The sequence below is a fragment of the Coregonus lavaretus genome (assembly GCF_964263955.1).
Source record: "Coregonus lavaretus genome assembly, chromosome: 39".
Classification (NCBI taxonomy): domain Eukaryota; kingdom Metazoa; phylum Chordata; class Actinopteri; order Salmoniformes; family Salmonidae; genus Coregonus; species Coregonus lavaretus.
Window position 1 is genome coordinate 24,450,236 of NC_140026.1, and position 26,451 is coordinate 24,476,686.

Genomic DNA, 26,451 nt, shown 5'->3' on the forward strand with positions numbered 1-26,451 from the left:
AGAACCTGTAACCAAAATACAGCCCCCTGCTCCCACCCAATCTAACTGCTACGCCACCATGTCTGTGTCAATGACTGATTTCACCTGTATTGCTATACTTTGCACTTTAAAGTAAATCTCAGCTCTGTTAAAAGTACACTCAAGAAAAGCTATTGTATTTATTATAGTGATTAAGGAGTAACATTAAAACAGACTAATAAGCTCCACCAACATTAGACAACTATACAGAAATACCTAAAATTGCTGAAATAAGTAAATCAAATCAATGATGAGAGATTAGTCAGATTAACTGATAATTGAACCAAGAGCTTTGCCATGAACCAAGAGGTTTTGAGTTCAAATCTCAAGTGAGGATATGTTGAATAATAATTACTGTATAAATGAACATGCACAATATAATCATGTACTGTATGTCAACGTGTGTAAAAATATGGAAGTGTCTGTGTGTGTGTAACCAGCATTGGTATAAAGTACTTAAGCAAAAATACTTTAAGGTACTGCTTAAGTAGTTTTTTGGGGTTTCTGTACTTTACTATTTATATTTTTGACAACTTTTACTTTTACTCCACTACATTTCTTAAGAAAATAATGTACTTTTTACTCCATAAATGTTCTCTGACACCCAAAAGTACTTTTTACATTTCGAAAGCTTGCAGGACAGGAAAATGGTCAAATTCACACACTTATCAAGAGAACATCCCTGGTCATTCCTACTGCCTCTGATCTGGCGGACTCACTAAACACAAATGCTTTGTTTGTAAATTATGTGTGGAGTGTGCCCCTGGCTATCCGTAAATTAAAAATAAAATCGTGCAATCTGGTTTGCTTAATATAAGGAATGTGAAATGATATATACTTTTACTTTTGATACTTAAGTATATAGAAATTACATTTACTTATCTTAACTATATTTTAATCCAAATACTTACTGGGTGACTTTCACCTTTACTTGAGTCATTTTCTATTAAGGTATCTTTACTTTTACTCAAGTATGACAATTGGGTACTTTTTCCACCACTGGTAACCTGTTGCACAGCACTTTTTAGTTAAGTTTCCCAAATAATAATGTATAGTTGAATGAACATATGAGAAATCAGAGCAAGATTACTGAATGTAAGTACATTCAGAGGTGAATGTATCAAACCAGTTGCTGTGATACGTTATTTGTTGTTGTGCACTCTCCTCAAACAATAGCATGGTATTCTTTCAGTGTAATAGCTACTGTAAATTGGACAGTGCAGTTAGATTAACAAGAATGTAAGCTTTCTGCCCATATAAGACATGTCTATGTCCTGGAAAGTTTGCTGTTACTTACAACAGTCATGCTAATCACATTAGCGCACGTTAGGTCAACCGTCCCGTGTACGGGACACCGATCCCGTAGAGGTTAAGGTAGGCACGGCTGTGGAACCAGTTACTTAATAATAATTAGTTGAAACAACTAGATTTATTTTTACACTGTACCAGCAATAAAGTGCTAAATAAAGGTTTGTTTGAAAGAGGGTCATATAAACATTGCCTTATATTTTTTACAGGTAATATACAACATCTTCTGTCTGAAATGGGTATATGTCTCTCTATCCCTCTCCCCCCTCTCTCTCAAAGGATAATAAGATTACAACAGGAATGTGTGCAAGCTGCGGTTTGTATAGCTATAGACTCCCAGTCTTCTCCATAGCTGTGAGAGTAAAATATGGATGTGTATTCTAACCTCGTAAATGTATCTTGCAGACAACGGTATGCACCATCTCAATGCCAGACGCACTGATCAAAAGTTTAGGCCACCATCCCCAAACTGTACATCACTATCATTAATAGAGCTGTCAAGGGGGTCCTTCAGGCTTTTACAGGGCCTACTAGATATTATATCATTACAGGTGTCTGGCAAAAACAATATGTACTGTACGTCAATTGAGACTGCCCAAATCACTCTGTACTGCTGTGTGTAGAACATTCCAAACCGTTTCATTAGCTGTCAGATTTCACATGTGGAGGGGATGCAGATAATTGCATGACCATTTACTATGACATAATGCATTACTCAATAGGTGTATCAAAATATACCACCCTAGAATCTTTATTGCTCCTCACAGAGTTCAACTGAACTGATTTAATGGTATCATCCAAAACACACAAGCATGGTCTGTGAGGAATTATGCCTTTGCAGGGGTTAGACGATATAGATAGACAGTTTCATCGTGAGTGTGTGTTTTCTGTCATAGTGGGAGACCTGGTGAATTCTCTACAGAACAAACCACAGATAGGACCTATAATTATATGCTTAGCTAACCAACCATAACTTCTAGGGTCCTGTCAATGGACCTCCACTATTTAGAGTTCATATGATGTAATCAGTAATAACACATGTTTATGACACGCTCTACTGGAACTGAAGGGCTGAACCATTAAAGATAGAGGTGTGTGTTCTTTATCTACAGAGCAGTTCTGTATTAATGTGCAGAGCATAACACGCATATCACCCCCATAAACTTAACGTGAAGCGATCCATACCCTTTTCTCACGCCCAGTGAGACACACACACACACACACACCTAAACATCCAGCTATGCATTTATATGGGATGTACCTATTGTTTGTCTATATAAAAGGTTAGTGAATGTATATGTTCCCAGAGCTGTAAATCAACTTTGATGGCAGGGAAGATTCCTCAAATCTTATGCCAGTGCCAGCCTCGGTTGGACAACTCTGTGGAAACTCTCAGGTAAAATGTAGTACTGGGAGTTTTTCTTTCCATCTGCCTAGTTGGTTCTATAAGACTGTATAGTTATTGTGTATTGTATGATACTTTGTTGTTGCCGTGGTTGGTTTGGTCTACATACACCTTTGACTACGTCAGTCAGGTTGTGTTTGTTTCCCAAGAGTCTTTGAATGCTGATGAAACGGTATTGCCTACAGAGTGTGTTGACATCAACTTGGTCATAACCACATTATTACATTACACCTATGCTGGCCATGAGTATGATGTGTAATATCCTGTGTGTTTGTGAGTGTGTGCTGTCTAACATTCTATTGTTTGTGTTCTGTGTCTTTTTGTAGCCATGGAGGAGTTGGTGTGTGAGCTGCGTCTGTTCCTGGACCTGCTGGACAGGGAGTATCTGAGCGCTGGGGTCAGGGAGAAGAAGATGCTCATCTCCAACATCCTCCACAGGGTCCTCAACGCTAATGGTCAGAACTGCAACTATTTTACAACATAATCTTACACACAACCATCACATAACCTTTACACAACCCCACTCCACTCATCTCCGACATGCTTCACAGGGTCCTCAACGCTAAAGGTCAGAACCTTAACACAACCTTTACACAACCTCATGGTCAGACCTAGAACCATCACATAACCTTTACACAAAACCTCAGTCCACTCATTTCCAACATTCTGCATAGGGTACCCAACGCTAAAGGTCAGAACCACAACCTTCACACACCCTTTGTCCATTTCAACCTCAGTTCAGTTAAGGTCAGACTCCCAACCACCGCACAACAACTATTACACAACTTTAGTCCATTCAGTTCACCTCAATCCCTATTATATGTAATTCTGTTCCATCGTATTGTTTAGAAACATAACATGGATGAAACCAAATTCCATTTATTATCCCTTCTTGTGTTTACATTGCAGTTTTCCACTGTCTCTAAAATCTCTCTCTTTATCTCTCTCTTTCTCTCTCAGAGCCCTCGTTCAAGCCAGAGATCCACAGCAGCCTCCCGGCCCCCCCTCAGATGCCCCTCCCAGAGATCCCACACCCCTGGCTGGTAAGACAACCTCACATCACCTCTGACCCCTAACCTCTGACATCACCACCTTTACATCACTTTACCCCGCTCTGACTGACAGTCAACTGACTGGGCATGGTAGTGAACTGACTGGGCATGGTAGTTATTTGTACTGGATCAGATCGCAACACTGCCTATAAACTTGATTGATCGCTTGATGATGTTTATTGTCACTCAAGAGGAAATTCCTTCCTCATTCTTCAACCACAAGTAACTTGACACATTGAGACATGTTGCATGAGCTCAAGTCAGATCGCATGGAGTACTCTGTCCCATGAATGTCACGTCCAATCATATTGGAGGATGTTGTAACCATGTGAACTGTTTCAGGGCGTTTTTACAGTCTCTTATAAATCAGTAGGAAGGGTAGTTCTGAGATCAATATGTTTCTGCTTTCTCACCACCTCCCAACCCCTGACAATCATCAATAACACATAAGCAGGGTTTAATGTGTGTGGATGTGTGTGTGTGTTGTGGGAACAGAAAGTGTGTGTGTGTGTGTAATTTGTCTCCGAGCGGATGCGTCTGATCATATCCAGGTGTGCCGTGCTATCCCATAAACCCCCTTCACCATGACAATAACCCACAACACCTTGTTCTTCAGCGCTGTGGTAAGGAGTGTGTGACACACACACACACACACACACACCGCTTTACTTTCTTGATATTTCAGGACTTTTTGGGGAGTACAAATGTTTGACCATTAAAAATCCTATTTTCCCTAAACCCTAAACCTTAACCTTAACCTTAACCCAAACCTTAACCTTAACCTTAACCCCCAAATCCTAAACCCTAAACCTAACCCTTAAGCTTAAATTAGCATTTTAACAAATTCAGGACATGAAAAAAGTCCTGACTTTTCAAAAAGGTTATTGTTTTACCTTGTCAGGACATTCGGGTGAATTGTTAGGACATTGGGGTCCCGATAAGGTAGGAAAACAAGTACACACACACACACACACACACACACACACACACACACACACACACACACACACACACACACACACACACACACACATTCCCCCTTACAGTGCAGTTTGTAATTAGAACCATCCTACCTCTGTCCTCTCCTGACCCCAGTATGTGTCTGGACTCTGGAACTCCAGGCTGCACTTCCCGGAACACTTTGGGGGAGGAAGGGGTGGAGGGGGAGTAAGAGGAAGATGAGGAGGAGGAGGAGGAGGAGGAGGAGGAGGAGGAGGAGGAGAGGGGGTTAGGGAGGGGTTACGGGGTCATGCAGTCTCTTTCTCTCTCCCTCTCCCTTTGAGATTACCATTCATTACATTGCAATGCTGACCTCTGGAAAACAGTCCAAGTAGCTGTGAGTTTTTTCAACCATCTTTGGTTTCAGTTCACATACAGTGAATCTCCCCCTCCAATGTTCTCTCCCTCTGTCTCTCCCTTGGTAACTCTGTCTCCTCCATTCCTGTAAGTAATAAACCCTATAGTGTATGTTAGGGAGAGAGAGGGAGGGAGAGGGAGAGAGCGAGAGAGACAGAGATAGAGACACACACCCAGGGCAGAGAGAGTAGGCGTGCGTGATGCATGAGCCACACTCTGTCTGTGACCGGCCACGGCCCAGCACTCCCACACACTCTTGCCAGCGTAGCACACAAGGGGACGTTAACAATGCTAAAAAGCCGATTGGACGTCTATTACCAAAATGCTAGAGGAGAACGTAGAGGAGAAAACAACGCTAGGAAGCACAGGCAAAATATCAAGATATCAGTGGCAGCTGTACATAACTCTTTTCCTTCTCAAACACGGCAGAAAGCTAACACTATGGTGCCCCGTCTCCTTAGTAATTCATCCACTTACTTAGCCCACTACATAGAAAGTTCAACCAAATACACAGCTGGAGAGTATAGGAGATCTTAGACAGTTATAAGATATCTACCTAGCAAACATTTAGTAGTGAATTGCATACAAGTGTAACTTCATCACTTTGTGTACGCTGCACAACAGAGGTTCACCTATAGAGAACCCTATGGACTCAGCACCTCCCGCTTTCTGCTGTTATGTTCTTTACAAACAAACACGTGATTGGCTCAACTGTTCTGGGGAACTACGGTACGCTTCATAATGGAAAAGAATGTGACAGGTGAAATGAAGAACGCGATCTGCTTTATCTCCTAATGTATTGCACAAGTTGACTGCAGGGATTTACTTAAACAGTAGCTACAAATATTCAAATGTGTGTAGAAACTTCAAATAAATAGTTTCAACGTTATTGACGGTATTTAAAAACCATCCCGTGGGTATTTCCAAATACCCCGGTATACGGTATTTACGGTATACCGCCCAACCCTAATTGATGCTGTGTCGAATGGATACCAGTACACAGCCATCTTGGTTTAGTGCTATAACTGCATTTGGTCATACAGAAAGTTTGTGTCTTCGCTTGGCTGGCTGGTGGAAGAGTTTGTGCTCCCTATCCATTCACTGAATTCTAATGGCTGTAATTGCATGAATGTGATGCACTGAGTGTACAAAACATTAGGAACACCTTGCTAATATTGAGTTGCCCACCGCTTTTCAATTTGTCGGGGTATGGACTCTACAAGGTGTTGAAAGCGTTCCACAAGGATGCTGGCCCATGTTGATTCCAATGCTTCCCACAGTTGTCTGAAGTTGGCTGGATGTTCTTTGGGGGGTGGACCATTCTTGATACACACAGAAAACTGTTGAGCGTGAAAAACCCAGCAACGTTGCAATTCTTGACACACTCAAGCCGGTGCGCCTGGCACCTACTACCATACCCCGTTCAAGGGCATTTCAATATTTTGTCTTGCCCATTCACCCTCTGAATGTCACACATAAACAATCCATGTCTCAATAGTCCCAAGGCTTGAAAATCCTTTTTTAAACTGTCTCCTCCCCTTCATCTACACTGATTAAAGTTATCAGAAGTCAGGATAAGACCCAGATGCAGACAGTTCGATTCACAGATGTTTATTAACAAAACAGGGGGCAGGCAGACGACAGGTCAAGGGTAGGCAGAGGTCGGTAATCCAGGGCAGAGTCAGTAAGGTACAGAACGGCAGGCAGGCTCTGGGTCAGGGCTGGCAGAGTGGTCAAAACCGGAAAAACTTGAGAAACAGGGGCTAGCGAGAAACAGGAGTACAGAAAAACCACGCTGGTAGGCTTGACGAGACAAGACGAACTGGCAACAGACAAACAGAAAACACAGTTATAAATGCACAGGGGATAATGGGGGAAATGGGCGACACCTGGAGGGGGGTGGAGACGAACACAAGACAGGTGAAACAGATCAGGGTGTGACAGAAGTGGATTTAACGGGTGACATCAATAAGGGATCATAATGTAGCTTTCACCTGGATTTACCTGGTCAGTCTAGTATGTCATGGAAAGAGCAGATGCTCCTAATGGGGCGGCAGGTAGCTTAGTTAGTAAATGCGTTGTGCCAGTAACCGAAAGGTCGCTGGTTCTAATCCCCGAGACGACTAGGTGAAAAATCTGTCGATGTGCCCTTGAGCAAGGCACTTAACCCTAATTGCTCCTGTAAGTCGCTCTGGATAAGAGCGTCTGCTAAATGACTAAAATGTAAATGTAATGTTTTGTACACTCAGTGCATAGCATTGTGTTGGGTCAGCAGTCCTGAAATTCCTAGAATAAGCATAATAACATCCTTTAGCAAAGTCATCTGACATGCTAACATGCTAACACAGACCCACTCAGTCAGTACAGAAGAGTTGTGATGGTCACATGGGTGGCATTTATTCAGGTTAGCGATTAGCAGAGAAAGAGACTGTTGATAGAGGCAAGGACCTCTGTCGCTAAGAATTGTTATTTGTGCCAGGGGAGCTGACTTTTTATTGACCCTTTCTCCACACACACGTACACACACACTCACACACACACACACAGACACACAAAGACACAGGCCCTTATATCATTAGGGATCAGGAGACCGTTACAGGATATCGTTTCATCAGATAGACAAAGATTGGGGCATTTTATTCTAACCGGCCCTCACTTTGAACCACCCAGCAGGCTTCCCTTCCTGTATGTGGTGTGTGTGTTCGTGTGTGTATGTCTGTGTTCGTGGGTGTGTTCCTGTGTATGTGTTTGTGTGTGTGATAATGTGTATGTTTGTGTGTGTGTGTGTGTGTTAGGGAAAATGTATGAAGGAGAACTGTGTGTGTATGTTCAAGAGAGAGACAGCATATTGGAGGTGTTCATGTGATGATTTCTTCACCACTTGTGAAACCTGTGGCCTTGAATGATTTCAACCCCATTAAGAGTTCCCTTCTCTTGCTCATTCCCACACAGTAGCCCCAGTCTTGTGTGATTCCAGTCTAACCCTGTCCCCAGTCGGGGCCAGGCAGGAATGCAGGGATCAATAAAATGGTTGTTCGTCAACACAGTCTCACGACCCTATCGCACTCCTGTTAACACACAGACTGTCTGTAGAATAGAGGATGCTTAGTGTCTTTACCTCGAGAGAGTAGATAGATAGTAAACAAGGTTACGGTCCTGTAGCCTGGTTAAACCAGTGAAACCATTGTTTCACTAAGTGAGTACAGGTTTCAGTCTGGTTTAACCAGGCTAAGGGCTCTTAACTCCAGGACAGGAGTTTTCCTGATCAGGTCACATGGTCAGGGTGTCAGGAAATAAAAGTATTGAGGAAAGGATTGTCAAGGGTTAATGTCGGTTGTAGACAGAGTGAGTTCCTTGAGGCTGCTGACAGTATGTTTGTTGATTGACAGGACCCTTGAGGGGTGAGGATGGAAACTGTTTCATGTGTAGAGAGGGATCTGGATACTTATGTCTCTTAGTTTTCTTAGTGGAAGCATAAAATACAGTTGAAGTCGGAAGTTTACATACACTTAGGTTGGAGTCATTAAAACTATTTTTACAACCACTCCACAAATTTCTTGTTAACAAACTATAGTTTTGGCAAGTCGGTTAGGACATCTACTTTGTGCATGGCTTTAGAAGCTTCTGATAGGCTAATTAACATAATTTTAGTCAATTGGAGGTGTACCTGTGGATGTATTTGAAGGCCTACGTTCAAACTCAGTGCCTCTTTGCTTGACATCATGGGAAAATCTAAAGAAATCAGCTCAGATAAAATATTGTAGACCTCCACAAGTCTGGTTCATCCTTGGGCGCAATTACCAAACACCTGAAGGTACCACGTTCATCTGTACAAACAATAGTACGCAAGTATAAACACCATGGGACCACGCAGCTGTCATACCGCTCAGGAAGGAGACTGTCTCCTAGAGATGAACGTACTTTGATGCGAAAAGTGCAAATCAATCCCAGAACAACAGCAAAGGACCTTGTGAAGATGCTGGAGGAAACAGGTACAAAAGTATCTATATCCACAGTAAAACAAGTCATATATCGATATAACCTGAAAGGCCGCTCAGCAAGGAAAAAGCCACTGCTCCAAAACCGCCATAAAAAAGCCAGACTACGGTTTGCAACTGCACATGGGGACAAAGATCTTACTTTTTGGAGAAATGTCCTCTGGTCTGATGAAACAGAAATAGAACTGTTTGGCCATAATGACCATTGTTATGTTTGGAGGAAAAGGGGGTTGCTTGCAAGCCGAAGAACACTGTCCCAACCGTGAAGCCTGGGGGTGGCAGCATCATGCTGTGGGGGTGCTTTGCTGCAGGAGGGACTGGTGCACTTCACAAAATAGATGGCATCATGAGGAAGGAAAATGATGTGGATATATTGAAGCAACATCTCAAGACATCAGTCAGGAAGTTAAAGCTTGGTCGCAAATGGGTCTTCCAAATGAACAATGACCCCAAGCATACTTCCAAAGTTGTGGCGAAATGGCTTAAGGACAACAAAGTCAAGGTATTGGAGTGGCCATCACAAAGCCCTGACCTCAATCCTATAGAAAATTTGTGGGCAGAACTGAAAAAGCGTTTGCGAGCAAGGAGGCCTACAAACCTGACTCAGTTACACAAGCTCTGTCAGGAGGAATGGGCCACAATTCACCCAACTTATTGTGGGAATCTTGTGGAAGGCTACCCGAAACGTTTGACTCAAGTCAAACAATTTAAAGGCAATGCTACCAAATACTAATTGAGTGTATGTAAACTTATGACCCACTGGGAATGTGATGAAATAAATAAAAGCCGAAATAAATCATTCTCTCTACTATTATTCTGACATTTCACATTCTTAAAATAAAGTGGTGATCCTAACTGACCTAAGACAGGGAATTTTTACTAGGATTAAATGTAAGGAATTGTGAAAAACTGAGTTTGTATTTGTCTAAGGTGTATGTAAACTTCCGACTTCAACTGTATGTAGCTCCTCCTTTGACCTTCAGTCACTGGCAGTACTCAGGGTACACACACACACACACACACACACACACACACACACACACACACACACACACACACACACACACACACACACACACACACACACACACACACACACTTACTCACTAAGCGGAGGAGCTTCTTGAGTCATTTTAAAACTACCTATAACTAGTGTTGTCACGATGCCAGATTTTTGACTTCGATACCAGGTTAAGTATATTAATACCAAACCTACTGAAACGGTACTCAATACCAAAACGATACTCGATGCTGAAACAATACTAGGGCAAAAAAATGTATAACATATTAGCTAAAGACACAGAATAACCACTGGGCTTTCTTTTTTTTAAACATTGAACAAAATGTTGATAACTGGTAGAACAAATCAAATTATATTCTATATTCAATTTCTTGCAAAAGATAAAACAACATATTAAATAACAGAAGAATACCTTACATTTTTCTTATGCAAAATCAATTACATCTAAACTGTTTTAACATGTAATTTGATACATATCAGTGTTAATTTGCTCATCTATGGAAATAATATTGGTTGAAATGACATTCATTAGACCTATATATTAATTATTCATTACAGCTAAATAATTGAATGTATTAAATGAATAGTTTAGTTCCAAAATGACATAAAACACACTTTGAAGCTCATTTCTGAAGCTTCTATATTGCAATAGTCTATAGGCCATAGAAATACAATGAAATTTACACAGCATAGTACTATTCGCAGAGTGCATTTCACTTCCCAGGGTGCAATGCTTCGCCCAGGGCTGCTGGCTGGTTAGTGGCTACTGGCTACTGCTAGCAAGATGTGAATTTCACATTACTTTTGGGTTGTGTAATCATATTATAATGCTCACATGAATGCCATGCTGAATATATGTTCATGTCATTGTCACTCAAAAATAATTCTAATTTAGTAGAATGACAACGCTACAATGCAAATATCATGTGTAAAATAGTTTTTTATGTCGTTTTGGAACTAAACCTCCCTTGCACTGCACTGCTTTGTAACACCTTTTGCTTAGTTGTTTCGTCATCATCATGCGCAAGCGCAGCCTGGCTAGCTACTGCCCCCTTGAGAAAATTCAGTCAAATTACTAGACAGACTCGATCCTCTCAATGCATATATGAAGTGAGACACATTTGACAAAGTACTGAAAGTAACAAAAATTCAAGTACCGAACCGTTTTTCATGTTCTAGTAGTGGAAAAGTACAGCAGTTTTGGTATACAGTGCAACACTACCCAACCCTCACCTCATAAATCTGTGTATCAGACAAAGAGGATGAAGGGGGAGTTTCTTTACTCTTGTACTCCATGTTTCACACACACACACACACACACACACACACACACACACACACACACACACACACACACACACACACACACACACACACACACACACACACACACACACACACACACACACAGCTGGCTGTAATTAAGCAGTCATAATTGCAACCAGGCGTTCAGATTGACACAGACTGACTGAAACCTCATGGGAAAAGCTGAGTCCATCCTATCTCTCTCTCTGTCTCTCTCTCTCTCTGTCTCTCTCTGTCTCTCTCTCTCGGTCTCTGTCTCTCTCGCTCTCTCTGTCTCTCTCTCTCACTCTTTTTCCTCACAACTACACTCCCTGTGGTGTTTCAACAGCAGAGTTTCAATCTACACCTTCACCCTTACCGATAGCCATCACACAGGAGGTTAGGCATGTACAGTCGTGGTCAAAAGTTTTGAGAATGACACAAATACTAATTTTCACAAAGTCTGCTGCCTCAGTTTTGATGATGGCAATTTGCATATACTCCAGAATGTCATGAAGAGTGATCAGATGAATTGCAATTAATTGCAAAGTCCCTCTTTGCCCCAAAAAAACATTTCCACTGCATTTCAGCCCTGCCACAAAAGGACCAGCTGCCATCATGTCAGTGATTCTCTCGTTAACACAGGTGAGAGTGTTGACGAGAACAAGGCTGGAGATCACTCTGTCATGCTGATTGAGTTAGAATAACAGACTGGAAGCTTTAAAAGGAGGGTGGTGCTTGAAATCATTGTTCTTCCTCTGTTAACCATGGTTACCTGCAAGGAAACACGTACCATCATCATTGGTTTGCACAAAAAGGGCTTCACAGGCAAGGATATTGCTGCTAGTAAGATTGCACCTAAATCAACCATTTATCGGATCATCAAGAACTTCAAGGAGAGAGGTTCAATTGTTGTGAAGAAGGCATCAGGGCACCCAAGAAAGTCCAGCAAGCGCCAGGACCGTCTCCTAAAGTTGATTCAGCTGCGGCATCGTGGGCACCACCAGTGCAGAGCTTGCTCAGGAATTGCAGCAGGCAGGTGTGAGTGCATCTGCACGCACAGTGAGGTGAAGACTTTTGGAGGATGGCCTGGTGTCAAGAAGGGCAGCAAAGAAGCCACTTCTCTCCAGGAAAAACATCAGGGACAGACTGATATTCTGCAAAAGGTACAGGGATTGGACTACTGAGGACTGGGGTAAAGTCATTTTCTCTGATGAATCCCCTTTCCGATTGTGAGTGAGCCGAGGTAGTGGGCTCACTCACAATTTTGCCTAAAAACACAGCAATGAATAAAGAATGGTACCAACACATCCTCCGAGAGCAACTTCTCCCAACCATCCAAGAACAGTTTGGTGACGACCAATGCCTTTTCCAATATGATGGAGCACCTTGCCATAAGGCAAAAGTGATAACTAAGTGGCTCGGGGACCAAAACATCGACATTTTGGATCCATGGCCAGGAAAATCCCCAGACCTTAATCCCATTGAGAATTTGTGGTCGATCCTCAAGAGGCGGGTGGACAACCAAAAACCCACAAATTATGACAAACTCCAAGCATTGATTATGCAAGAATGGACTGCCATCAGTCAGGATGTGGCCCAGAAGTTAATTGACAGCATGCCAGGGCGGATTGCAGAGGTCTTGAAAAAGAAAGGTCAACACTGCAAATATTGACTCTTTGCATAAACTTAATGTAATTGTCAATAAAAGCCTTTGACACTTATGGAATGCTTGTAATTATACTTCAGTATACCATAGTAACATCTGATAAAAATATCTCATAACACTGAAGCAGCGAACTTTGTGAAGACCAATACTTGTGTCATTCTCAAAATTTTTGACCACGACTGTACATGTAAAACTCAGCAAATGAGTTCCATCTGTGTTGATGTTGGCGAGTGCCCACCCCTTACACACATTTTCATAGAGAGCCGCTCACACACACACATTTACTCCTTTCTCTTTCTTGTTCGCATACACACGCTCGATATACACATATTTGTACGTGATCAAAAGTATGTGGACACCTGCCTGTCGAACATCTCTTTCCAAAATCATGGGCATTAATATGGAGTTGGTCCCCCCTTTGCTGCTATAAAAGCCTCCACTCTTCTGGGAAGGCTTTCCACTAGATGATGGAACATTGCTGCTGGGACTTGCATTTACATTTAAGTCATTTAGCAGACGCTCTTATCCAGAGCGACTTAGAAATTGGTGCATTCAACTTAGGACTACCACTTTTTTTTTTTTTTTTTGGGACAACCACTTTTTTTTTTTTATGGGGGGTGGGGGGGTAGAAGCATTACTGTTATACTATTCCAGGTATTCCTTAAAGAGGTAGGGTTTCAAGTGTCTCCGGAAGATGGTCAGTGACTCCGCTGTCCTGGCGTCGTGGGGGAGCCTGTTCCACCATTGGGGTGCCAGAGCAGCGAATAGCTTTGACTGGGCTGAGCGGGAACTGTGCTTCCATAGAGGTAGGGGGGCTAGCAGGCCAGAGGTGGATGAACGTAGTGCCCTCGTTTGGGTGTAGGGTCTGATCAGAGCCTGAAGGTAAGGAGGTGCCGTTCCCCTCACAGCTCTTGCTTCCATTCAGCCACAATAGCATTAGTGAGGCGATTAGGCCTGGCTCGAAGTTGGCGTTCCAATTCATCCCAAAGGTGTTCGATGGGGTTGAGGTCAGGGCTCTGTGCAGGCCAGTCATGTTCTTCCACACCGATCTCGACAAACCATTTCAGTATGGACCTCGCTTTGTGCACATGGGCATTGTCATTCTGAAACAGGGAAGGGCCTTCCCCAAACTGTTGCCACAAAGTTGGAAGCACAGAATCGTCTAGAATTTCATTGTATGCTGTAGCGTTAAGATTTCCCTTCACTGGAACTAAGGGGCCTAGCCCGAACCATGAAAAACAGCTCCAGACCATTATTCATCCACCAAACTTTACAGTTGGCACTATGCATTCAGGCAGATTCGTCCGTCGGACTGCCGGATGGTGAAGCGTGATTCATCACTCCACTTCGCGGCTGAGCTGTTGTTGCTCCTAGATGTTTCACTTCACAATAACAGCACTTACAGTTGACCGGGGCAGCTCTAGCAGGGCAGAAATTTGACGAACTGACTTGTTGGAAAGGTGGCATCCTATGAGGGTGCCACGTTGAAAGTGACTGAGCTCTTCAGTAAGGCCATTCTATTGCCAATGTTTGTTTATGGAGATTGCATAACTGTGTGCTCAATTTTATAAACCTGTCAGCAACGGGTGTGGCTGAAATAGCCAAATCCACTCATTTGAAGGGGTGTCCACATACTTTTGTGTATATAGTGTACATGATCTGACTGTATCTTACTCTTACACACACATACTGTACACACACACACACACACACTCCATTCTCCACTCCACTCCGCCTGGCTGTGTTGGTGTCTCTGAGGCAGACAAGCTCCATTTGTGTTTCATTTCCTCTCTCTCTCTCTCTCTCTCTCTCTCTCTCTCTCTCTCTCTCTCCATCTCCTCCCCCTCTCAACTCCTGACTGAGACAACTCGCTCCTCCTCCCCCTTTCCTCCCCAAGCGCTCGTTAAGATAAATATGCGTCTCAGCCGAAGGCTTTGTGTCCGAGTTAGTGTAGACACACACACATGCACACACAATAATACTCACACAGTGGAATCACTCTCCTGCTGTGTTTGTGTGAGTTCCTTGATTTTTTTCTCTGTGTGCTTGCCTTCATGTCAGTCTACTGTAGAACGTTTCCACACATGGGAGTCTATACGCACACACACACACACACACACACACACACACACACACACACACACACTCCTATCCCTACCGTGTACTGAGTTGGTCTTGAGTATATTCTTAAGGGGGCTCGTTTTGCAAGTGTGTGCATTGTTGAAAACCTTGTGGGGTTTGAAAAGAAAATAACTGAAAAGAATTGCTAACTACAACCACTGAAAGCCATCGGTCTATCACAATGGCCATTGCCGTGTTGGGGTTGGATAAGCCCGATCCTTCTTTATTTAGTCAATCCAAATGTTTTATAACCTAAAAGAGAAACACATTTAGCGCTGGCATGTAACAATATCACCGTTCTAAATGAAGCCTTGATGTTCGTACACAGTATGAGCCTGGAGCAGCATTAATCACTTCCCAGTTAATCAATTTCACCCATTTAGTTAGTTGCTTGTGATTTGTTTGTGGTGTTCGTTTCAATATACTGTAGTATTGATGGCAAACTTTGGCAAACTTGGTCCTGCCATCACATGCTGAGGCATTAGTTTCTCAGTGGTCTTCCCCTACTTGGTGGTTGGTCTAACCACAGTTGAATACAGTGACCTCACCATTGTATTGTGCCATAGACAAAGGCAATTAAATATGATTTACTGTTAGCACACAACAACAAATCCTTGAGGAAACAGCTCCCACAACTCTGTGGAAACGGCACAACAAGTGGTAAATCTGCATTAATCACATTTTGGATTACAGTAAGGAAATCTCATGACGACCAGTGACACTTGATGGGACCATGGCGTGAAGAGTCACCAGCTCCATGGGCCTTTATGCATATAAACACTTTTGGAGAAAAAAATCCCTGAAAACTGGAGCACGGATGGAAAACCAATTTCACTCCTTTTTCCCAAAAACGTTTTCAAAGACCGTTTTAATAGGGCCAAGTCTCTCTCTATTCCCATCGATGATGTGATCTAACTGACTATATAAAGAAACTAAGTGAAAACTCACACTGCCTCTAAAACGGAATAAAACAAAGCATTAAGATCAAGCTGAATACGTATTTGACACAGTGAATGAGACCGCTCTTTCAAACTAACTGAATGAGGACTGACTGTAGGCAGTTGGCAAGGACCAAGCTTCCTGTGTAACTAAGTAAGTGAGTGTGTGTTCGGTATGTGAGTGTGGATGTGTGTTCGGAGTGAATGAGTGTGGATGTATTTTCGGGGTGAGTGTGTGTTGCTGTTTCACCATGCCAGTTCACTCCCAGTACAATAGGCAGAGTCCATTCCAGCCCAAATAGACACTCAGGGGGCTGTCCAACAAAAGCAGGAGCCTTCTCGGCCCCCTCTATCCCAGGCTCTACCCCCGACCAATGTTCCCTGTAAGCTGTCCGCGTGCACGGGTGCGCAGTAGCCCCGAGACTGCCATGCAGCTCCCCGGGACCGCCGCACAGAAGAAATATCAGCCCACGGAGAAAAGCACGAGATTCAACTTCAACTTTCTAGAGCAGTGGCCACCAACAGATCGATCACCAAGGCATTCCTAGTCAATCGGCAAATATTTCTGTAAATCACCCAACGATAAAGCCTTGTGTTCTTATTTATTTGTATTTGTCTCGGGCTGTTAGCGGTAGGTGCACCCGATTCAGCTGCCCTGCGCGCCGGGTAGGCGAACTGTTGCCATTTTGAACCATTTCATGTGTCTGAAGGTACAAACACTGCCTTCCTGGCGAGCCCGGAGAGCAAATCAAGTGCACTATAGGTCTACCGTTGGCCAATCGGAGGCTCTGATTACCGTGTCTGCGGTAACGTACAGTAGCAGGCATAACAGAAGGCTACATCAAAGTTAATACTGTGAGATTTTAAACCGTTTAAAACCATGACTAGAGAGAGACTGTCAATGAATAAGCAAAGCAAAGCAAAGAGATGCTGTTTTTATGAGTGAGTTCATGTTGAAGTTCTTATACAGCACTGTCAACACTTTGTATTCAACACTTTTATAAGCCATAAAATGCACATTCTTCCTATTTCCACTCAGCGCTACAACAAGCACTGCAGCAGTAATGAATGAGTAGGAAAGTGTATTGATAGGCTTGCGTTGTTGTTATTATTAGCGGCTTGGTTCTTTTTCAATATCGAGGAATATTTCACTTTCTCTGTTCATAGGAGTAACAACATGAATTTGTGCATGAGGCAGAAATAATGCGGTGCGACTCGAGTTTCGCCATCAGCTGGAAGACAGTGTCCCGTCCCTTTTTGGTCAGTATCAGTGGAGGAAAGGGAGAGCGGAGGGATGTTGAGAGGCGGACCCACAGTCTGCTGCTCTCTCCCTCCGCTGAGACTGACCATCAGATGCAGGCACCATCAGCCCAGTCAAATACAAATAAAAAGTACATTATTTAAATGTATCACAGGAGGCTGCGGAGGGGAGAACAGCTCATAATAATGGCCAGAACAGAGCAAATGAAATGGAAACCATGTGTTTGATGTATTTGATACCATTCCACCTATTCCGCCCCAGCCATTACCACGAGTCCGTTCTCCCCAATTAATGTGGCACCAACCTCCTGTGAAGTGTATGCTCACTTAGCTGTGCCTCACAAGTAAATCAACAACGGATCTATTACCGGTGTGATCATATAGCCTACCTCAAATTCTGAAATATAATTTAAAGAAATGCCCCGAACAACAATGATTGGCAGGGCAATTCAAGCAAAGCCAATATGCGGTGATAATGTATTGGGCCTATAGCTTACTGCACAAATCTCATTGCTACAGTATTGTTTTTAATTAGTTAATGTTACATAGGCTTAAGTTTTTTAAGTAATGTAAATAAAAAATCTGAGCGGTAGATCTCGGCTTGCATTTTGACTCAGAGAGTGATCTTGACTCAGAAAAGGTTTGTGACCGCTGTTCTAGAGTTTTCCCTGTTAACACTATCAACATTTCCCTTTACTGTGGCAATTGTGATCAAATCAACGCAATATTAGCCACTTTCAATGCAACATACCGAAACAAAATGAACTATACAAGATTATTTTGTTGCAGCGGAGTAGGATTCTATTCCATTGACACGCATGACTCAGCCCGTACTCTACACAAACCGGTGCGACATAACCAATCAGTGCTGCAGTAGGCCTATATGCAAATAGACTATTGCCATATATGGATCCTTGCCATTTACATTGAACTGGACTGTGTTTACAGCATGAGCGGTCATGAGTAGATGCGCTTGTTTTGAGTTCAAAGCAAGAGCTGCATGTAGCCCGTGTGCACATTTTGTTCATATCCTTTGCTAGTTAGTGAATTATTAGCCCAGTTATAGATCATTTGTAGTCAGCAATAGGGGAGTGATTGCTTCCTACAAGAGCACAAAACATGTACATTTCTAGACATCTTTGAAAAGCGAGTCAGGTAAAGAGCTTTTTTTTGTCTTAAAGGGGCAGTGTTGTATTTTGAGACAGGCTTGAATAAGCTAAGTAGCCAATAGGCAGAGGGCAGCATAATTTGTCTGATTCTCTGTAATAATGGTATGGGAATAATAATGCATTTTATTTTGTAAAGTGGTTTCTTGCGTCAAACAACACAACAACATTTTCAGTCAGTGGATAAACAGGTTAATGTCAAGCCCTGCATGTTTTTTTTTTCAAAAGTCTCATGGAATGTAGGCCTACATTGGCTGCTACTGTAGGCTGAATGATATAACAGCTATTTCCATGTTAAAATGTTATGGGATGCATTTTCTCCATTGTTTTTGATGGTAGGCCACTCTGGTAGGCTCACATTATGATCAAAAAGCCACAGAAGCATACTTGGCCACTGTTAAAAATGTAAGTTAAAGCGGGTACAGCCTCAGAGTTTACAGTAAACGTGTGCTAGAAGTTACACAGAATTTTCACAACATTTGAGTTTGCACCCCTCCCCTCCCTCTGGCCCACATTGACACCTCATTGTGAGGTGGGAGAAAGAGGGGAAGAGGTGTGGAAGTCTGGAAGCTTCCTATCGCTCCCTCAATGCTTGTTTCTCTCGTGTTGGTTTTCCCCCACTCAGCATTCAGACTGGCACATCCGCTCCGGCTGCCTGCAAGAGCACACCTGCCTAAAAACACAGACTTATCCCCCACTCCCATTCCCAGGAAAAGAGGGAAGGAGGGAGAGAATAGAATTCAGAATGGGAACTGGTACAAGGGTTTGCTGAGGTTCCACTAACATGGGCAGGTCGTGTAAAAACAGTTTGGTGTAACACTTAGATTAGTATCAGTGAACATGGCTCAGTGGCGATGCTTGTTCTGAAAGGGGAGAGTGCTGGGTTTTAGGATCCAGCAAAGAGGGCTTTTTTCACACTAGCCACTGGTATGGTGTGTGTGCGTGAGTGTGCTTGTTCAAGAAGCCTTTGGACTGGTATGAGTGTGCTAGTGACTAATCTGTAAAAGTCCGGTTTGAGTTTCTCTCAGATACAATGGACTATTCACCATCCTTCAACAGCCAGGGGCAGTTTCATATGGAGAGCGGGTAGGTGTGCTAGAGACTGTTTTTGTTCCTACAGTGCACGCGAGTTAGCTAAAGCCAGGCAAAAGGCTCAGAGGCCCAGAAGTCAGACGGTGTGATACTCCGTGAAGTGCTGCCTTAGCACTACTCCATGGTCCGTGTCTGCACGAGCATGCGTATCAGGAATTCTCCCCCCTCTTGTAAGGTTTAGATGCACTGATGAACCCAACTGCTGCAGGGGCTGCCAGAGATATGGCCTCCATATTTAGATTAAAGTTGGCTGCACTTGACTGGACCCATATAAGAACAGGAATGGCCATGGAGAAAGAGATGAAGAGTTGTGTTGTTGTTCACCATGAACAATACAAAGTATGTTGGCCAGCTTTGACAACACTATAACGAAATTAAAACAAAGAAAAAAGAGAATTATAGACACGTGTCTCTTTAAAATGTATAAGTTATATTCTTCAAGAATCAATGGGTATATATCATTTCTAACTCCAGAAATGAATGTAGCAACTGAAATTTGCCCCTTTGTAATGTTCACTTCATGACCAAAAGTATGTGGACACCTGCTCGTCGAACATCTCATTCCAAAATCATGGGCATTAATATGGAGTTGGTTCCCCCTTTGCTGCTATAACAGCCTCCACTCTTCTGGGAAGGCTTTCCACTAGATGTTGGAACATTGCTGCGGGGACTTGCTTCCATTCAGCCACAAGAGCATTATTGAGGTCGGGCACTGATGTTGGGCGATTAGGCCTGGCTCGCAGTCTGTGTTCCAATTCATCCCAAAGGTGTTCGATGGGGTTGAGGTCAGGGCTCTGTGCAGGCCAGTCAAGTTCTTCCACACCGATCTCGATTAACCTTCTGTATGGACCTCGCTTTGTGCACGGGGCATTGTCATGCTGAAACAGGAAAGGCCCTTCCCCAAACTGTTGCCACAAAGTTGGAAGCACAGAATCATCTAGAATGTCATTGTATGTTGTAGTGTTAAGATTTCCCTTCACCGGAACTAAATGGCCTAGTCCGAACCATTATTCCTCCTCCACCAAACTTTACAGTTGGCACTATGCATTCTGGCAGGTACTGTTCTGGCATCTGCCAAACCCAGATTTGTCCGTCGGACTGCCAGATGGTGATGCGTGATTCATCACTCCAGAGAACACGTTTCCACTGCTCCAGAGTCCAATGGCGGCGAGACACTTGGCATTGCGCATGGTGATCTTAGGCTTGTGTGCGGCTGCTCGGCCATGGAAACCCATTTCATGAAGCTCCCGATGAACACGTCAGCTTCCAGAGGCAGTTTGGAACTTGGTAGTGAGTGTTGCAACCGAGCTTGTGTGACCTTCCACTTTGCGGCTAAGCCATTGTTGCGCCTAGACATTTCACTTCACAATAACAGCACTTACAGTTGACCGGGGCAGCTCTAGCAGGGCAGAAATATGACAAACTTACTTGTTGGAAAGGTGGCATCCTATGACAGTACCACTTTGATAGTCACAGCTCTTCAGTAAGGCCATTCTACTGTCAATGTTTTCTATGGAGATTGCATGGCTGTGTGCACGATTTTATACACCTGTCAGCAACAGGTGTGGCTGAAATAGCCGAATCCACTCATTTGAAGGGGTGTCTACGTACTTTTGTAGATATAGTGTATGTGGTATGTAGAAGCAACACCTATAGTCCCTCAACCTAAATGGATAGAAAACCCAAAGCATCTTGGAAAATGTAGTCTTTCTCTCTTAGACGAACTGCGAGACAGCCTGCTTCTGTCCCCTCTGTGCTCCCACAACTCCCACGACAGCAAAAACATTGACACAACACTGACTACCCCTCCTACGCAGACAGTCAGAGACTGGACGACTGACTGGACGCTGGTATGCAGAGCTCAGCCCAGGCTAGAGAGACAAAAATCTCCCCCACAGTGTCTCCAAACCAAGGACAGAGTCAGGCCTCCCTCACTGCTACTCCCTAATTACACATGGGCTGCTCCCTGGAATTGGGGAAATTGCTGGGTTTAAGGGCATCAAATGCACAGATCTGTTCATCTAAAAGATACATGGGTGGGAATTCACAATAGGAGGGTATTATGCGGATAGCGTTGGGATGTGGAACAGAATTGTTGGGTTCAAGGCCATATGCATCTATAGCAGACCTTGGTTCAATAGTATTTCAAAACTTTCAAATACTTTGAGGGTTTGCTTGAGCCTGACTGGAGTGTCAGATGGGTCAGGTTTGCACTTTTGGGACTATCCCTTTGGTTCCGTTGCTCCAGGCAAGGTCAATCAAGCACAGCTAAGGTTTTTGAAAGATTTCTATACATCTAAGCAGTACATGGATGGGAGACAACAATAGGAGTGTTGCATGCGTGTAGCGTAAGGATCAGCTGAAAAAGATGCTAATGATTAGGGCTACTTAGCGTGTAGACATCCGTCTGGATCCGACACCTCTTTGGGGTTTACGGGTGGTGTTTGTTTACGGTCAATCAGAGGCTGGAATGCACTTTGTTAGTCAGATTGTGTGATTCGTCAAGCCAGATTATTTCTGTGATACGAACAGGCTGTTGTTTGTTGAGGTAGTGAAAGCAATTGAAAGGTAGGTGTGTGTGTGTGTGTGTGTGTGTGCATGATTGCGTGTGTGCGTGTGTGGATGCTTGTGTGTGCGTGTGTGTGTGTGTGTCCAATGCACTTGACCGGACCCTGAATACCTCTCATAGTAGAGTGATGTGGTCACAACTCCAATCTCCATCTCAAGTAACTTCAATTGCATTTCAAAACGCATATCTAAAACAATCAAGTCTCGAGAGTTATTAATGCTGCTATTGTTGCTAACATGATCTAAGAAGGAAATAAGCACATTCTGATACTGCTGAAAGGTTTCTGCCTTCCAAAATCAGCAGTCCAAACAGTCCACCACACGAACACAAACACAACCTCCAGCTTTGGTATTTCAAGGCAAAATGCCAAGTGGATGTATTTTACCAGAGCTTATTGTTCAAATGTCAAGGCCGAACACTTTTTCTTTCTCGCTTTCTTCCTTTCCCTGCCCTTTACGCTTTTTACAGTCTTGAAGTCTTCCACTCACTCAACTTTCTTTCTTTCTCTCTTCCTCCCTTGGTGCAGTGGGGATGTTTTGGGAGGGTCAGGACGGGTGGGGGAGGGTCTGTGGAGTTTAGTGGGCCAGTGACCTTGCCAGAAAATGAGTTCACCACAAAGCACTGTTTCCCAGTGGAAATGTGATAAGGTTCTGGGGTCGAGCCACATCTTGGAGTTAAAGTTCTAGATGGAGAGAGAAAGGGATATATAGACGCAGGGAGAGAGGAAGGGTAGATGGACAGAGAGAGGGGAGATAGGGAGGGTAGATGTAGTGAAAAGGGGAGGATGGATGGAGAGAGAGAGAGGGAGTATACGTAGATGGAGGGGGGAGTATATAGATAGAGAGAGATGGTAGATGGAGAGAGAGAGAGAGAGAGAGGGTAGATGAGAGGGTCGAGGGAGAGAGGGAGAGGGTAGATGGAGAGAGATGCTAGATGGAGAGAGAGAGAGGGTAGATGGAGAGAGAGAAAGGGTAGATGGAGAAAGGGAGGGTAGATGACAGAGAGAGGGAGGGTAGATAAGAGAGAGGGAGTATATAAATGGAGAGAGAGAGAAAGGGAGTGTAGATGGATAGAGAAAGGGAGTACATACTGTACAAGAAAGAGGCGAGGGTTTAAAGACATAGGCAGAAAGACTGAGGAAGCATTTTGGTGCTGAAACGCACACTGTGATTAATCTGTGTTTATCATTAATGGTTAGTTTATCATCTCTGTGGTTTGGCTGGGCCTAGACAGAGTGGCTGAGTGTTATTAGGGACAGGCTGCAGATTGGTAATAGTCCTATTTTACCCTTTTACCCTATTTTCTAGCTAAAGTGGCAACTAGCATGCCACTTAGTATGCCAGTGTGCATGTCAGAACACTGCTACGATTTCCCTTTGGGGTAATGAGTGTAGTGTAGAGTCATCGTATTGACTTTGCATTGAGATTCCCCTATCTATATGTATGAATAAAGTCAACTTAGACCTGTTGGAATGATTGCCCCACATCCCAAAACTACTAAGTATCATATGATTTTCATCTCTCTCTCTGGACTAACTCAAGTGTCCAGTATAAATGCTTTGCTCATGACACAGTAACACATACGTTTTGACATAGCTCTGCACTGTAAAAAACAACAACACAAAAATGGCTTATGAATAGCCACATATATCCATGTTGTCATGGCAATGGCGACATCGATGTGGCGATGCCGCCGGTTGGCGGCTTTCTGGGATGGCCGCGATCAACTTCCCATAACGCTAGCGTTTCACAACCGTGGTGGATTTTCCCCCTTAAAACCCTCCACCAGTGGAAAATACGGCAGCTGCCACCAACTAAATGAAATTAGAGCGGACCTTTCCATGAGAAAAAGGTTGCTTGGAGTTTATTGGAGTCACCAGCCGTAATTGCTTATTCATGACAGTTTGTGGCGACATTAGGTGGAGCAAGAGGTCATTGTCATGGTTACAGTAGGTTGTTATGTAGACCTTTTATAGAACGGTCTTCCAGGCGACATTGATGCACATTTTACATTTAGCAGACGCTCTTATCCAGAGCGACTTACTGTTAGTGAGTGCATACATTTTCATACTTTTTCATACTAGCCACCCGTGGGAAACGATCATGGGCCCTGAGTTTTTCAGGTAAAACTCATGGCCCTAGATATAGAGCCTAGTGAAGAGCAGTCGGGAATGGAGTCAAGCAGGAGTACAGATAATGAATGTTAGAAGAGAAAGAAAGAGAACCTCAGCGAGTGTTTACAACACCAGTAAAGAAGACATTATCAAACCGAAGGTATCACTCTCCAGCAGCGAAGCTCTCTCTGTACTCTCTCTCTCACTCTGGGTGAAGGCCAACTCTGGGAATGCGCTTGGAGAGATTAGATTTTTATTGCCGCAATTATGTTATTTTAAGAGCCGAAGGCAAAGACCCCAGTGTGTGAGTTAGTTTATCCTCGCGCCCTAGCTAGCTAAGTTGGGAAGACGACAAAGAAGTGTTATTTTCCATCTCAATCCCCTCTTTTTTCTCTCTCTCTCTCTCTCTCTCTCTCTCTCTCTCTCTCTCTCTCTCTCTCTCGCTCTCTCTCTCTGTCTCTCTCTCTCTCTCTCTCTCTCTCTCTCTCTCTCTCTCTCTCTCTCTCTCTCTCTCTCTCTCTCTCTCTCGCTCTCTCTCTCTCTCTCTCTCTCTCTCTCTCTCTCTCTCTCTCTCTCTCTCTCTCTCTCTCTCTCTCTCTCTCTCTCTCTCTCTCTCTCTCTCTCTCTCTGTCTCTCTCTCTGTCACTCTCTGTCACTCTCTGTCACTCTCTTGAGCTCCTTCTCTATTTATCTCCTAAGTGGAAATGCATCACATCTTAGTGAAAACAATTTACATGTTGATTGTCTCCATGGTGCTGTAACACTTCAAAGCCAATCATGAGTCAACTCAGCTGATTACTAAATTAATCACTTCCTCCCATGGTCTCATTGATAACCTAGAGATGGCCGCCATATAGACGGGGGTCACACTTAGTCTTTGAAGTTCCACTATAGGGACCTCACATCCGAAGTAGCTACTTCCTGTGTTTGCACCCTGCCCTTTCACGCTCTAACACACGTCTTGCCCTTGCTGTGGCGCTTTCCCATAGACTACAGTGCAACGTAACCGATACCTCTCTAACCAATCCCTCTCTCTCCATATGTTTCCTCCAGCCTCCAGACAACGGGCCTCCTCCTCTCCCCAGCTCCTCTCTCCCAGAGGGCTACTATGAAGAGGCCGTCCCCCTCAGTCCTGGAAAAGCCCCAGAATACATCACCTCCAGTAAGTGTACAAAACACAAACGCACATCCATGTGAATACACACAAACACACACAACGAAAACACACTTGAAAAGCTAAAGTGAGGACTGAACACACATTCACTCACAATGCACATACACCCGCCCCTGCAGTCAATATGTAACATATTATCCCTCAACTATCTCTCAGACTACGATTCAGACCAGATGAGCAGTTCGTATGAGTCGTATGACGAGGAGGAGGAGGATGGGAAGGGTAGAGGGAAGAAGATGCGACACCAGTGGCCTAGCGAGGAGGCCTCTATGGACCTGGTCAAGGACGCACGCATCTGTGCCTTCCTGCTGCGCAAGAAACGCTTCGGACAGTGGACCAAGCTGCTCTGTGTCATCAAGGACAACAAGCTGCTGGTACGGACACATGCACAGATACAGAGAGACACACTGTCACCCTCACATACAACCACACACACACACACACACACACACACACACATTAATAACCACATGCACCTGGAGACACACATAGCCATGTGTATTTGAAAAACTTTATCCACTGGTTCATTGACCTGTCTCTCCTCCCTCTCTCTTCCCTCCTCCAGTGCTACAAGTCATCAAAAGATCAGACGCCCCAGATGGAGCTAGTGTTATCAGGCTGCAGCATCACACATGTCCCCAAGGACGGCAAGAAGAAGAAACACGAGCTGAAGATAGTCCACCAGGGGGCAGATGCCCTGGTTCTGGCCGTGCAGAGCAAAGAGCAGGCTGAGGAGTGGCTCAAGGTAACACAATAACCCGAGACACAGATTATAACATTAAAGCGGACCGAGTGGTTCAGGGTAACAGAATGACCCGAGACACCAATTAGGATGTTACAGAGGTTTGCTACCAGACAATGATCCCAAGTTACCACAACACTATTGTAGACCCAGTGCCAGACTAAA

General features: G+C 43.8%; 1 protein-coding gene across 1 annotated transcript in view; it reads left to right on the forward strand.

Annotated features, from left to right (window-relative positions):
• Nucleotides 1–3,059: 3,059 nt before the first annotated feature.
• The window catches only part of afap1 (actin filament associated protein 1), a gene marked incomplete at its 5' end in the record, with an annotated part of 40,955 nt that continues 17,563 nt past the window's right edge, over nt 3,060–26,451 (forward strand). The window contains 5 exons of the mRNA XM_084155762.1: nt 3,060–3,186; nt 3,692–3,774; nt 25,424–25,532; nt 25,701–25,918; nt 26,110–26,289. Coding sequence (XP_084011888.1) covers nt 3,060–3,186; nt 3,692–3,774; nt 25,424–25,532; nt 25,701–25,918; nt 26,110–26,289 — 717 coding nt within the window. The remainder of the gene's footprint in view (nt 3,187–3,691; nt 3,775–25,423; nt 25,533–25,700; nt 25,919–26,109; nt 26,290–26,451) is intronic.